We start from the raw sequence: 13,764 nt of genomic DNA, 5'->3' as shown, positions 1-13,764 counted from the left end.
GAAATTCCACCCAAATCGCCCTTGGGTATATCGGAGCAGGAAGGCCGGACGAGGTGGCTGCTCACGCTCGGCCACGCACTCATCCGTCCTTGTCTCTGCCCTTCCTCACAGGTGAAGTGTGTGCGATACTGGCCGGATGACACGGAGGTCTACGGGGACATTAAAGTCAGCCTGATTGAGACAGAGCCCCTGGCGGAGTACGTCATACGCACCTTCACCGTCCAGAAGGTAAGCTTCCCCGTGGCTGCAGGCAGCCTGTGCCCTGGGCAAGCCAGCTGTTCGTTCATTCAGCGCACTCGCTGAGCGAGGGTCTGCTCTGTGCCCACCCTGTGCCTGGCTCCAGGGACAGATCAGCAGTCAAGTTGGATGTGGATCCTGCTCCAGAGGATTCCCTACCCCCTCTAGCGGGAGGGACAAACAGAATTCAACAGACAAATAAATGGACTGATGCCACATGGTGATAAAAGCCATGGAAGAAACCTGCCACGAGTGCAGACAGCAAGATGAGGTGGTCAGAGAAGGCTTCCTGGAGGAAGAGGCATTTAGGCAGACAGTGATGGATGAGAAGGAGCCAGCTGAGGGAAGAACAGGAGGAACCCTATGCCAGGCAGAAAGAAAGAAGTATGCAGAGTCACGGGGAAAGAAGATTGCAACATGCTCTAGGCCTGTGGTTCTCAGCTGGTGGTGATTTTGTCCCACAGGGAAAGTTTGGCGATGTCTAGGGACATTTTTAGTTACCAAACTTGAGGATGGAGGGTGCTGCTGGCATCTGTGGATGGAGGCCAGGGATGCTAATGAACACCCTGCAATGCACAGGACACCCCAGGCCCCAACAACAAACTATTATCTAGCCCAAAATGTCCATGATGTCAGGATTGAGAAGTGCTGGTCTAGGCATTGAAAGGAGGCCGGCAGGGGCTTGATGAGCAGGAACGAGATCGCAAATTAGATTTATCATTTAATTCCTATTATAATGATAGCTAACATTTATTGAGCAATTACTAAAGCAGGTGCTTTTCATTGCATACATGAACTCACTCAATCCAACAACCTCTTGAGGGAGGTACTATTATTACTCCCATCTTACAGGGTAAGAAAATTAGGCACCGAGCACGTGTGTCAGTTGTCCAGTGTTGCCCAGCTGCGAGGTTGATATGGGGCACACTGCTCCTGGTAGCCCCCTCTCCAAGCCAGGTGCTCCTAAAGGCCTGCATCTGCAGACTCAGGTGAAGAGCCAGGAGGGAAGGGCACTTCTCCATGACAACAGGTACATCGACACGGCCTTAGGTTGGGTTCCTTAGAAGCAGAGCCTGAGACAAGGATTTGGGTGCATATGGTGTATCCAGGGACCACTCTCAAGAGAAACTTACAGGAGAGGGAGGGAAACAGGAGAGAGAAGGGGAGGGACCTGAGCAAGGACAGAGTCTTCAGCAGAGTCTAACCTAGGCCTGATCCATGGGGGCTACCAGAGCAGGACCTGCACCACAGACTTGGCCCCCTTGCCTCGATCAACTCACTGACTGTGGACCAGCCACTGAGAGGGCACCTCCGGCCCAAGTTGGGTCCTGTCAGCTGAGGGCACCTCTCCAGAAAAGGGGAGTCACTAGCAGCCAGCACTCCTACAGCTGAGGCCCAGGGACAGAGGCCACAGAAGAGGACCTGGCAGGGTCCCCATCCTGTCTGGCATGTATGCAGTTAGTCCAGGGAGTGAGATGAGTAGTGGCGACATGGGGACCCATCCTGGGCCCCACACCTGAGCAGGGAGGCCTTAGAGAACTGCAGGCAGGCGCTCAGCAAACACTGCCCAGGTCATTAGCTCAAAATCAGTTCCTGAGCTGGGGATCCAGAAACAATAAGCAGAAAGTGGTGTCCGCCCTCGAAGAGAGCACAGTCCCATCAGGGAGGGAGGACCCCTGATCCATGACCGCAGTGGAGGTGGTGAGGGCTCAAACAAGGGCTCCCCGGGGCTGAGCTGACCTGGAGAATGGAATGAAAAACTGAGTGTTCCTGAAGCTGTTTCCTCTTCTGCTATTTCAGCTCGTCCATGAGGTCCTTCATCTGGGCCTTTGTTCACTCCCACCCGGACTCCTGCCCCAGCTTCCTATGGGGCTCTCTGCCTCTGGTCTCACCCCATCTCGGTTTGGGTTTCTGGGAAGCCGACCCTGAGGCAGGGCTTTGGGTGCGCTTGCTGAAGCTGGAGGAGGAGCTCTGAGAAGGGGAGGAAGAGAGGGAGGTGGGACAGGGCAGCAGAAGGAGCCAAGCGAGGGCGTGCTCTCAGCTGGAGACCAAAGCCAGCTGGATCCCATGGGAGCTCTGGGTCATGAACTCCACCACACAGCTGATCCTGTCTCGAGGCAAAGGAGTCCTCTGTTCCTCCATTAGGATCACGCAACGTCCTGGTATGCCCAGGGCCATCCTGGCTTTAGCACCAAAAGTCCCATGTCCCAGGAAACCCCTCAGTCCTGCGCAGACTCACCAAGTCAGCTGGTCACCCTGCTGTCCCGTCAGCCCCTGAATGCCAGCTACCCACCCCCACCCCCAGGGGAAGCGGCTCCTGGCGGCTGAGCAATTCTCTGAAGAACGGGGGAGCTGTGGGTGTCTGCAGCCAAGACCCAGGAGCTGGGGATGGGGACCCTGGCCCAGGAAAGGGGATCTGGAAGGGCACCATCAGGGCCTTCTGCACTGCCCCCCAACAGACCCACTCAACTCCAGGCTGCACATAGCAGCCAACACAGTCCTCCCAAAATACAAGTGTGATGATGCCCTTCCCCTTCTGGGCAACGTCCCCAGAGCTCCCCAGCGAGACCCGGTGTGAGATGCGAGGCCTTCTAGCAGCCAGCATTCCCCCAGTCCCTCCTGGGGGTGCCCTGTTTGTGATTCTGTGCACGTGCCGTGCTAAGTCCTGTCCCCATGCCGTGGCCTGGGCTGCCTCTTGGCCTATGAGTCCTGCCATCTCTTCCACCGGGCAACACTCAGGCCTCAGTGTCTCATACTGACTAGGAGTGCAGACTGTGGAGGCCGACAGCCAGGGTCCAGACTGGGTTACAGCTCACGAGTTGTGTGACCTGGTTGTGTTCCTTAACCTGGCTTAGCCTCAATGTCCTCATCCGTAAAACAGAGATAACATAAGGACTGGTAGGAGGATTAAATGAGTTAATACACTGAAATGTTCAGAAGAGTAACAGGCATGCAGTGTGTGCTCAATAAATGTTAGCTGTTATTTTCACTCTTAATGTATTTCAAGACTCAGGGCATGCATCACCTCCTCCAGGAAGCCTTCTCTGATTTCTCCTTCCCCAGGGGGGGTTACCTGACGCTTCTTTAAGCACTTTAATAGGATTATCCACTTAGGAGTTCTGCCTCTCCAGCTAGACCATGAGCTGCTCCAGGGACAGGGACTGTGGCTTTTGTTTCTGCCTTCACAGTGCCTAGCACAAGGCTTGGCACAGATAACCCTCGGTGACTCTTCCTTAACTGAAAGAATGATCAAACACTCTTCCTACTTGGTGCTCTCTGCATATCTGCGGGAGATGGCAAGGTAGGAGAAAGCGGGTAGGGGCACCGCATAAGCATGGGCTCCGAGGTGACACGTGACTACAGACTGGGCAGAGAAGTGCCCTTCGCCTGCAGGGTGTCAGTGAGGAGTGGTAAGACTGGAGCCCCAGGCCCCACTGCCCCCATCAGTCAGAGAAGCTCTGCTTTTGTTTGTTTCCTGTCTTATAATTCTAAATAAGAATCTAATAGAGGAGTCGGACACTTTTTTTTAAAATTTGAAAGCCATGGAGACAGTGAGGGAGGCAGACCCCAGTCACTGAAAGGCCTTGTGTTCCACTGGAAATGACTTGAACTTGGTGTTTAAAACCAACCTTTCTCTGAGTCTGTTCTGCTGAATAGAAGTCCTATGACACCCTTGTCAAAAGGACAAACACTGTGGGTGTGTTACAATGCCCCCTTGGGGATGGAGAGTGTACCTGAGCCCACTGAAGGCTCTGAGAAGTCCTGCAGCAAAGCCATACTACCTCTACATTACCTACTTCCACGGCTCCCAGACGCAACGGATCACAGGAGTCACCCTGTGTGGCAGCCCTTGCTCATCCTGGCAGGGTCCTGTCCTCCCTGACGGCAGGGAGGCTGGTTCCTCCGTGCGGCAGCCGTGCTCCCTGTGGGTGCTGGGCGGGCATGTGGGGGTGACAGCTGGAGGAACAGAGGCCCTTTCTCTCCTCAGAAAGGCTACCACGAGATCCGGGAGCTCCGCCTGTTCCACTTCACCAGCTGGCCCGACCACGGCGTCCCCTGCTATGCCACTGGCCTCCTGGGCTTCGTGCGCCAGGTCAAGTTCCTGAACCCCCCCGAGGCCGGGCCCATCGTGGTCCACTGCAGGTAAGCGACGGCCTCCAGCTCCAAACAAGGCTGCTTCTGCAGGGCTGCTCTCAGGGAGGGAGACGCAGCCCTTCCAGTGGCCTTTCTTCTTTGCCTTCAGGACTGCCCTGCCTGTCCCCAAGTTCAGCCCAGGTCCCGAGGTCTGCTTGGGACAACAACAGCAAAGTAATAGCAGCAGTACCAGTGGGTATCATTACTATTGCCCTGAAATAGTAAAGCCCCCTGGGGACGTGGGCTCACACTGACAGCGTCTGTTACGTGTGCACTTGGCACACTCCTCATGCAGCCTGGAGGGGTGGGCGTTAGCATCCTTCCCATTCTACAGATGAGAACATCAAGGTGCTGAGAAGGTGGGCCCTTTGCCCGGGTCACGCAGGTGTAAGCCAGCAGCGCTGGGAGTTGACAGGCTTTTCTCCAGTCGCTCTCCCTCGGCCGCTTGCCATGGCAGCGGGGCACCTCCGTGGAAGTATGCTGCTCTTCAGTTCTGTTATTTTAAAACTCAATTGCTGGCCTGCAGGGTCCTTAACCGAGAGTAAATGGACAGCGCCAGGCTTCACCTTATTATGGAGAAGAGGTATTTTCAGCTCTGACCTAGAAAGTCACATGGGGAATGACTGGCACATCTTCCAATCCTCCTAAATGGAGATGAAGTGTCGTGTCAAGGGCATTAAGAATTGGACCAGACCTGAAGGCTAGCTGGCCCACACACTCCTGCCTCCCTCTTCCAGTGTGACCTTGGGCCCAGCCCAGCTTTTCAGACCCTGTGTGTTCTTGACTTATGCCTGCCCTGGTGGTGTCCACATCAGTCAAGGTCTTGAGTGAAGCCAAGGAGGGACTCCACAAACTGCAGGCATCTCAGGGCCAGCCCCTTGTCACTCGGCATCCATTTACCCTCCCCACGGGAGCAGGTGGGAATTAGAGACCCCATTTCACAGAGGAGGTCACTGAGGGTTGGGAGGTAATAGTCGCCATCAGCCCTGGACTCTCTAAGCATTTTGCATATATCCTCTGCTTTATAACTCATGACAGTTCAAGGACAGTAGAACGTTAGCCCCCAAGTCCTGTGTCCCAGAGAGCAGCCAGATAAATTGTCTCCCTTCCTCTGCTCTGGAGTAAGGGAGGAAGGGGGACGATTTATTAGGCTCTCTTTGCACGATGGCTCTATGTCTTTCCTCCAGAGCCAGTCCGCCTAACACGCCTGGCACAGTGGTCCCCACTCCTGGGACCATTCTGAAGATGAAATGTGCTGGCTGCCATATACTCGGCGCCTAGGAGAAGTCCTGACATCTAATAAACACTTAAAAACGCTACTGTTCTCTGCCTCTAATACTGGTCCGCTCCCTAGACTGTTAATTCTTCAGAGCAGAAACCATGTCTGCTTATCTTCATATCCCCACTCCCAATCCCAGCGTCTAGTGCATACTGGGTGCTCAGTAAATACTTGTTGAATATAAGTAGCTACAATTTACTGAGAAATTGCAACGCAGCTAGGCATAGGGCTAGGTAATTTATATGCACTGGGCTCTTTCAGCATCATTTCGTGCAATGTACATGTATTGTGCTATCAGTGCTACAGGGTGGGTCTATTTATTATCATCAGCCTCATTTCATGGTTGCGGTTACTGAAACCCAGAAAGGTTAAGTCGTTTACCCAAGGTCACACAGCTAGTAAGTGGTTAAGCCAGGACTGGGTTCCATGGGTCTGACCCCAAGTATGATAAGCTCAGTTGTTATGTGAGGCTGAAATACAGCTCTGGTCCTCAAGAGAACCCGGCAGGGAGGCAGGTTATACGTGTGAGGTTTATGGGCACCAGGCAGGTTGTTCACCCATGGTGGATCCGAGATTCAAAACCAGGTCAGGATGCTTGTTTCCCCTAACACAGATGGAGGAGGAGACTTCAGAAAGACGCCAATGAGTGGCTGTTTGTGCTCCCTCCTAGACCCCGGGGTCTCGCTTTTCTCACCTGTAAAATGGGGTGAGGAACTTCCCAACCACCTCGCAAGGGAGTCAATAGGTAATGTTTGTAAAAGCACTTAGAACAATGTCTGGTACTTTGTAAACATTAAGTGAATCCTTGCTAAATGAGGACAACAAAAGTAAGCAGGTTCTGCTAAAAGAGCCCCCAGTGCAAGCATTGCTCTCCCATTTTACAGAAGAGAAAGCTGAGGCTCCAAGTTCACTTGCTTGCTCAGAGTCTCCCAGCAGCACTAGGATTCAGACTGTTGTGTCTGACCTCTGCAGCCTGCTGCCTCTTTGCAGGGTCCTTGGGACAGGGCTGAGTGGTTGTGGGGGCGGGGAGCCTCGCCTGGGCTAGTCCCTCCCCGAGATCCCTAACACAGACACTGTCCTCTCTTACAGTGCGGGAGCCGGAAGGACTGGCTGCTTCATCGCCATCGACACCATGCTCGACATGGCCGAGAACGAAGGGGTAGTGGACATATTCAACTGTGTGCGTGAGCTCCGGGCCCAGAGGGTCAACCTGGTGCAGACAGAAGTAAGTCCTGGGGGACTGAGCTGGGCAGCCAGCTGCAGCTGTGGCCAAGGAGAAGCAGGGTAGGACAGACACCCATGGGTGGGGGTATCCTATAGAGAGAGACCTAGAGTGGGAGAAAGGGAGGGAGGGAATACATGGCTTGCTACAGTGGGGACCACAGTAGAAGCTAGGACACTGCTGCCAGCCCTGAGGTCCCACAGGGCAAGCACTTGTACCAGTGGGGAGTGGTGGTGAGTTCCCTGGCTTTGAGGGCATCCAAGCAGGGACCAAATGGCAACTTTCAAGGATTCTTTGAATAGTATTCCTGCCTTGGTGGAAGGAGAAGACTGTGTGCCAAGCATTGCTTCAGTCCCTGCCGGAATGACTTCATCAACAAAATTATTGAGTACTTGGGCTGGGTTCTAGGGATTCCAAAAGAGGTAACACATAGCCCCCGCCCTTGAGGGAAAAGCAGACCTTCACGCATCCCTCCATCTAGGTAGAGAGCCCAAGACCCGAGGGAGATGGGAGGAGTTCATCTTTATTGTTGAGCACCTACTATGTGCCAGACATCACGCTAGGTCCTTTATATTCAGGATATTATTTGTACTCCTCACAACAAGGCTGTGGGGTGGCTCCTACTAGTATCCCCATTTTACAGATAAAGGGTCCTTACGTCCTCACAGAGGTGGACAGTGGTGGAACCTGGGTCCATGTGACCCCAAGGCCCATGCACTTTTCCCTGAACTGTACTCTCTTGTTAGGCAGCCTTTTCTGCCTACCCTACTCCTCAAAGCCATGGCTTGTTCTTACAACAAGCCCATCGTCTGGTTCTAGGCAAGCCTGTGGGTGCCCAGGCAGTCAGCTAGGGCAGATAAGGAGCTACATCCATCATCAGTCCTGCAAAGGCAAGTTTTGGCTTTGGGCCTGGCCAGTCACTGCCGGCTCCGCAGAGAATCCCCTCGCTTACAAGCGTATGCACATAGGGAGCCCGCTGTGGGCTCTGAGCCAACTCCCGCAGGCAAACGTCTAGACTTGGTGAGGCTGCAGGAAAGACGAGTGGCTGCTTTCTCTGTTCCCAGATTTGTGCTTGCAGAAGACAGGCTCACTGGCTGGCGCTAGACACAGGGTCCCTGCTGTCTGGTGCAGAGACAGACATTCAGATAGATCATCATGATGCATCTGGATAAGTGTTTGATGTAGAGATGGGCCAAGCTCTGCAAGAGAACAGTCACTCAACAAACGTTTGTTAAGGGCCTGGGAGCAATAGCAACAGCTTCCACCTGGTGCATTTGCAGAAGACTTTCCAGAGGGAATGAAGAAATGGGGGCCATAGCAAAGGGAGCACGGGGTTCCAGGGGAAGAGAACAGCAGGTGCAAAGGACACAGGTGGCAGGGGGGCCCAGGGTTCAGGAGCAGACCCTGAGACAAGGAGCTGAGGGCATGTGGTTTATTGGTGAGGTGATCCCAAGACTCACTGGTTGGAAAGCAAAGAGAAGGAAAGAAAGCCAGTCTGTGTGACACTGCTAAGGGGTTTTGCAAGCTGTTTCACCCTGTGGACACCTGGAGCCCAAGTGTGCTGGGAGCTCTGAGGTAGTATGGAACGTGCCCTCCCAAATATCCTACCTGGGAGAGAAGGAGCTTAGGTATTTCTGCCCCAGCTCTCCGGCTGACACTGCTTGAGGGCTCCTTCCTGGAGTGCTGAATCTTCAGCCCTGCTGGCTCGCCCTGCACCCAGCCCCAGTGTGCTCCTGGGACTAGAAGAAATCCCTCAGCCTGAATCTCAGGTGCTTGCAGTAAGCAGCCTTCAAGGTAGAGGTGAAAGCTGACAGAGGCAGGCACCAAGAGCCCATGCTGCAGCAGTTCCAGAAGTTTCTAACTGTCATCAGTGACTACACTGTTGAGTCTTACAGTGTAGTCTCACCCTTGCTTAGGCGATCACGAAGAAACAGGGAAACTTGGCCCTTCAGGGTTTTGGAGAGGAAGCTGTGATTCTGCGATCTAAATCCTGCGCATCCCTCGCCGCCATAGGATTACGTTTGGGCGACACACGCCCAGGCCGCTCTTCTTCTCACCCAGAACCCTCTCTCTCCTCTCCTCTCCTCTCCGTGGGTTGGCAGGAGCAGTATGTGTTCGTGCATGACGCCATCCTGGAAGCATGCCTCTGCGGCAACACAGCCATCCCCGTGTGCGAGTTCCGCTCTCTCTACTACAACATCAGCAGGCTGGACCCCCAGACCAACTCCAGCCAGATCAAAGACGAATTTCAGGTATGGGCAAGTCCCGGGCTCGGTGACCCAGCCAACTTCAGCGGCACTGAGCACATTCGTGGGGTTTTGTTTGTGAGAGTGGGTAAGCCTAGTGCTTCCAGTGTCCGCTGCGTTGGGCAGCTGCAGAATGAGTTCCAGAACATTCGGTACATAGCCACGAGCAACTATTAACCAGTCACTCGGTGACTGCTGACACATGTTTTTAATTGTGATCATGTGTTTAAACTAAGTTAGTTCTAGTCTAGTCCTAGTTGTGGGTGGAGACAAGTTTCTAAACATAGATGTGAGTCTCGTGCTCCGCCGGCCCTAAAGGGACTCGGGTTTTCTTGCCATTTCTGTACAGTTAGAGTGTATTGGTCCTAGATCCTCACTACTCAAAGTGGGGTCTGGAGACCAGCACCATCAGCTTCACCTGGGAGTTCATCAGGACTGTAGAATCCTGGGTCCCACCCATATCTACTGAACAAGAATGTGCAGTATAACAAGATCTCCGGATGATTTGTCTGCACATTAAACTTTGAGAAGCACCATCCCAGAGCTCAGCTCAGCTCAGGCATGGCAGATCTGCACCTTGCAGCCCATGTGGCCAGAATGGTGGCACCTTTGGTCTGGAGGCCTGGACATATATCACTGAGTAAGCCAAGAATCCAGCCTGTTGTCCTGAGGTCTGTGCCAGGGTCATCCCTGGGCAACAGGAGCTGAGAACCAGGCAGCCGGAAGCAAGGAAATTTCAGGAATTGAGGGGCAAGGGCTCGGCCCATGATTCCATGGGCAGATACCCCAGCCAGGCCAGATCCCCCATGCTCCCTCAAACGGAAGCTTTATTGATTGGGACGGGAGACCAAGTGCAGAATGGGGGAAAGATGGAGGCCACAGCCCCCTCCTGGGTGCACAGAGCATCTGGTCTCCTGGCTGGACAGTTCAGCTCTGGCCCCACACTTGCAAGACTCACTCTGCAGAACACAGCCCTGAAATTTTCCAGATGCCTAGATCTTGCCCCCCTGGGAATCTCTCACCCATCCTGAGCAGCTCGTTCCAAAAACCACTTTCTCTGAGAGGAGCATTGGGGATATCCTTTCCCTCCTTCCATGACACTTCAAGGGATGCATAACACTCATTAGAGATTCCCCACCCCCACCCCCTGACCTCCTGGCTGGCCCACCCTTTACAGAGATGAGTAGGTTGACAGGTGTTGGCAGCCTGTTTCTGCTCTGCACGTGGGCATGCCGCCCTGCGGCCTTGGCATCATGGGGGTGTGACACAGCCCCAGCAGGAGCTCTCAGCTCCCAGGGCATGGAGCAGCCAACAGGAGACGGCAGCATATCACAAGGGAGAAGAACAAGTCCTGGGGGTGGGGGGGCGGGGACTGGAGGGCCAAGCCTGGAGGACAGAGATAGGATGGGGTAGGCTGAGTTTGAACCTCGCTGTCTGCTGTGTTTGAGGCAACCGCCTAAGCAGTGCCTACCTATCTGTCTTTGCACCCTACAGACCCTCAACATCGTGACTCCCCGAGTCCGGCCCGAGGACTGCAGCATCGGGCTCCTGCCCCGGAATCACGATAAGAACCGGAGCATGGATGTCCTTCCTCTAGACCGCTGCCTGCCCTTCCTTATCTCGGTGGATGGGGAACCCAGCAACTACGTCAATGCCGCTCTGATGGACGTAAGCTGAGCCCTGGCTGGCCCTCACTGGGAAGTCTCTTTGAGGTGGAGATGGCTGGAGCCCAGGGCACTGACACCCCACACCACCACCCCCAGACAGCCTCTCCTTGCTTCTCATCTTCTGGCCCCAAGGACCGTTGCTCCCCCTGAAGGCTCTGGCCCAAACCTATATACAAGCTGTGTTCTTGGCTCTTTGCTCCCATAAGGTTGGAAAGAATGGACCAAAGGCATAAAGTGTGTGTCCATGACGGTACAGCACAGGCCTGCCCAGTCCCCCCTCCTGCTCCCTATAGAGCTGACTTTCGGCCTTCCGTTCAGTTCAGGAAACATTCTATATGCCAGGCCTTGGCCTGAGCTCTGGGAATGCAAGATGGTACAGACGTAGGTTCTGCCCTCGGGGAGCTCCCAGGCAGGTTCCCAGATAACCCCTGTGCAGAGGCAAGAATGAGACTGGCAGGTAGTAGGTGATCAGTAAGTGGTTACTGGACAAGTGATGGGATGTGGCAAAGGGGGCACAGAAGGGGACAGGCCATGTTCCTGACTATTCCATCAGGGGCACTGTCTCGTGCTTTCTCAGCATCAAGTCCAAGAAGGGCACTCCCACCCTGACCTGGTTTAGGAGTCATGACCCCAATGAGGAGGTCATGTCCTTGCCCCAGTGAGTCCTTGCTCCTGACTCCTAGGCTTCCCCACTGGGTCCTTCAGCTCCTTCCCGTGGTCATCCCTCCACCTCCTGGATGTAGAGACGTTTGCAGCAGGAAGGAGCCGTGGATCATCCGGTCTCATCCTTGTACTTTTCAGCAAAGGAAACTGAGGCCAGAAAGAGGAAGAGACTTGCTCAAGGTCACCCCCAGAAAGCTAGTGGCAGAGCCAGAACCCAGAACTCACTCTAGATTAATTCCGCGGGCCTCCCCACAGTTTGTGCAATCCAGGAAAACGCAGACATCTTGCCTCCCGAGGCTCAGGACCAAGAATACCATTGCCTGATTGGAAATAAGCCCTTCCAGATTCCCTTCCCCACTCATGTCCAAGGTCACGTCCATCCAGCCCACGTGGACTTCCCATCTCCCCCAGAACAGGCAGGAATGTGCAGTGCCCTCTCTTGGGGTCAAAGCCAACTACTTCTCTGACCTCTGATCCTCCTGAAACTTTCCCCAAGGGCCCTTGGTGTTGGAGGCAGAGAAGTGATGGGAGCTCAATGCCTATCAGCTCTGTCGGGGCCTGCCCTGGCCTCTGTCCACAGGGGGAGTCCTCCACGGACTCCCTCCTATGGGTCCCAAAGCAGGGAGCTTTGTCCTGGTCAGATCAAATAGCTAGAGGTGGAGGGGAAACCTCTGGCTTTAGCTTAGAGCCCTCCAGGATCAATGTGTGCATGTACGTGTATGTGTGCATGTCGGTGTGTGTGTGCACATGTGGGGGGGGCGGGGCAAGAGATGGGGCCTGGGGGTGTAATCACACTTCCAAGTTCCTCATTGCTTTTTCTCCCACTTGTCCCAACTCCCTCTCCCTGGCTTCCTCATCTATGCAGGGAGCAAACATGCTTCTGGCCTCGACTTAGTAGGTTAGATGCTGCCTGGAGCCAAATGCCTTCTGCCAAGCTCTGGTGCTGATTGTGTTCTCTTTGTCCACAGGGCATTTCTCCAGTGAGCCATCACCGGGCCTTTGCCTTTCTTACAAAAAGAAAAAAGTCCTTATCTGTATTCCAGTTCAGTCTGTGCATTATCTGGTAACCATAGCAGCTTTGCTCCTAGCAGAAAAATATGAAGTCCTCTGGGTTAATTTTTAATGTTTCCCCTGGTAAAGGATGATGTTATCCATGAAATGGATTGCTGGCTGATCCCTGAAACCCGGCAGGAGCGCGGATCTTGAACATATTTTCAGATAAGGCTTAGTCAGGCATGCTGGTCTAATAGAGCATTTATCACAGAGACAGAGAGAAAGGAAAGAGAACTAACATTCACTGAGTGTTGGGCACCATCACGGGACCTGAGACTTATCCTGATTCATTCTGTATTTGGGTATTACTGTCCCCACTTTCTGGATGAAATACTGAGGCTCAGGGTATTTGCATGACTGTCTCCAGGTTGACTAGCTCAGAAAGGGTGAAGCCCAGGGTCCGGATTCTGTCTTTTGACTCTTAAAAACTAGATTCTTTTCCATGTCTAGAAATGGCTCAAAGACCTGCTATCTGCAGCTGGAGTTTGGGTTTTGGAGAAACTATTCTGCACCCCCCAGCCCCACCCCCGCCCTTTGACCATTCCACTGGCCAGGAGAAGGCCATTGGAAGACGGGACCCTGGTGTCTGCATGACATCCACAGTCACAAGGCATCAAGAAATCATTTATGTAATATGGTTGGCAGGGTCTTTTGCCTGGGTCTTCCCCTGGTTTGGATGGGCAAGCCCCTCTTCCCTCCCCATCTTCCTGCTGCCACAGGGCCCGCCTCTCAAGAAAGCTTGTTAAGAAGGTAGGCTGTGGACAATCTCCGGTTTCACAGGCCACTAAAGGAGAAGCCCTCCAATCTTTCCAAACACCTTCTCACAAGATACTGTAATAAATAGGGCCCCGCCAAAGCTTCCCACGTAGCCCAGACTCTCACAAGCTATTTTCTGTGGGCCTCAGTTTCCCTGTCTATAACGTGGAACTGAGTATATTCATTTGTTTGCCTGACCTGCACTGGGGGTCTCATGTGTCAGCCACGGCGCCAGTGCCAAGGATGAAGAACCACGTCAGGGATGTTTCTGTCCTGCCAGTGGGCTCACAGCCCGTTCGTGTGTCCTGGTCTTTTCAAATACAAATCTCATTCACTCTGCATGACAACCATCCCAGAATGGGAGTTTCGATTCCCATTTTCCAGATTAGAAAGATCAAATAACTTGCCAGGGCTTAGCACCAAAAAAGGGGGGAGGCACTCTACAAATGATGCTCAGATGGATGGATGGATGGATGGATGGATGGATGGATGGATGGATGGATGGAT

The 13,764-nt window shown here is 53.6% G+C and overlaps 1 protein-coding gene across 1 annotated transcript in view; it reads left to right on the top strand.

Moving 5' to 3' along the window:
- The window catches only part of PTPRT (protein tyrosine phosphatase receptor type T), an 831,114-nt gene that overhangs the window by 785,601 nt on the left and 31,749 nt on the right, over positions 1 to 13,764 (top strand). Inside the window, exons 23-27 of the mRNA XM_044919044.1 lie at positions 112 to 228; positions 4,226 to 4,380; positions 6,740 to 6,875; positions 8,975 to 9,124; positions 10,613 to 10,786. Of these exons, the coding sequence (XP_044774979.1) occupies positions 112 to 228; positions 4,226 to 4,380; positions 6,740 to 6,875; positions 8,975 to 9,124; positions 10,613 to 10,786 (732 nt within the window). The remainder of the gene's footprint in view (positions 1 to 111; positions 229 to 4,225; positions 4,381 to 6,739; positions 6,876 to 8,974; positions 9,125 to 10,612; positions 10,787 to 13,764) is intronic.

Source organism: Neomonachus schauinslandi, chromosome 10 (genome assembly GCF_002201575.2).
Source record: "Neomonachus schauinslandi chromosome 10, ASM220157v2, whole genome shotgun sequence".
NCBI classification, from domain to species: Eukaryota; Metazoa; Chordata; class Mammalia; order Carnivora; family Phocidae; genus Neomonachus; species Neomonachus schauinslandi.
This window is presented reverse-complemented; position numbering and strand designations above follow the sequence as displayed.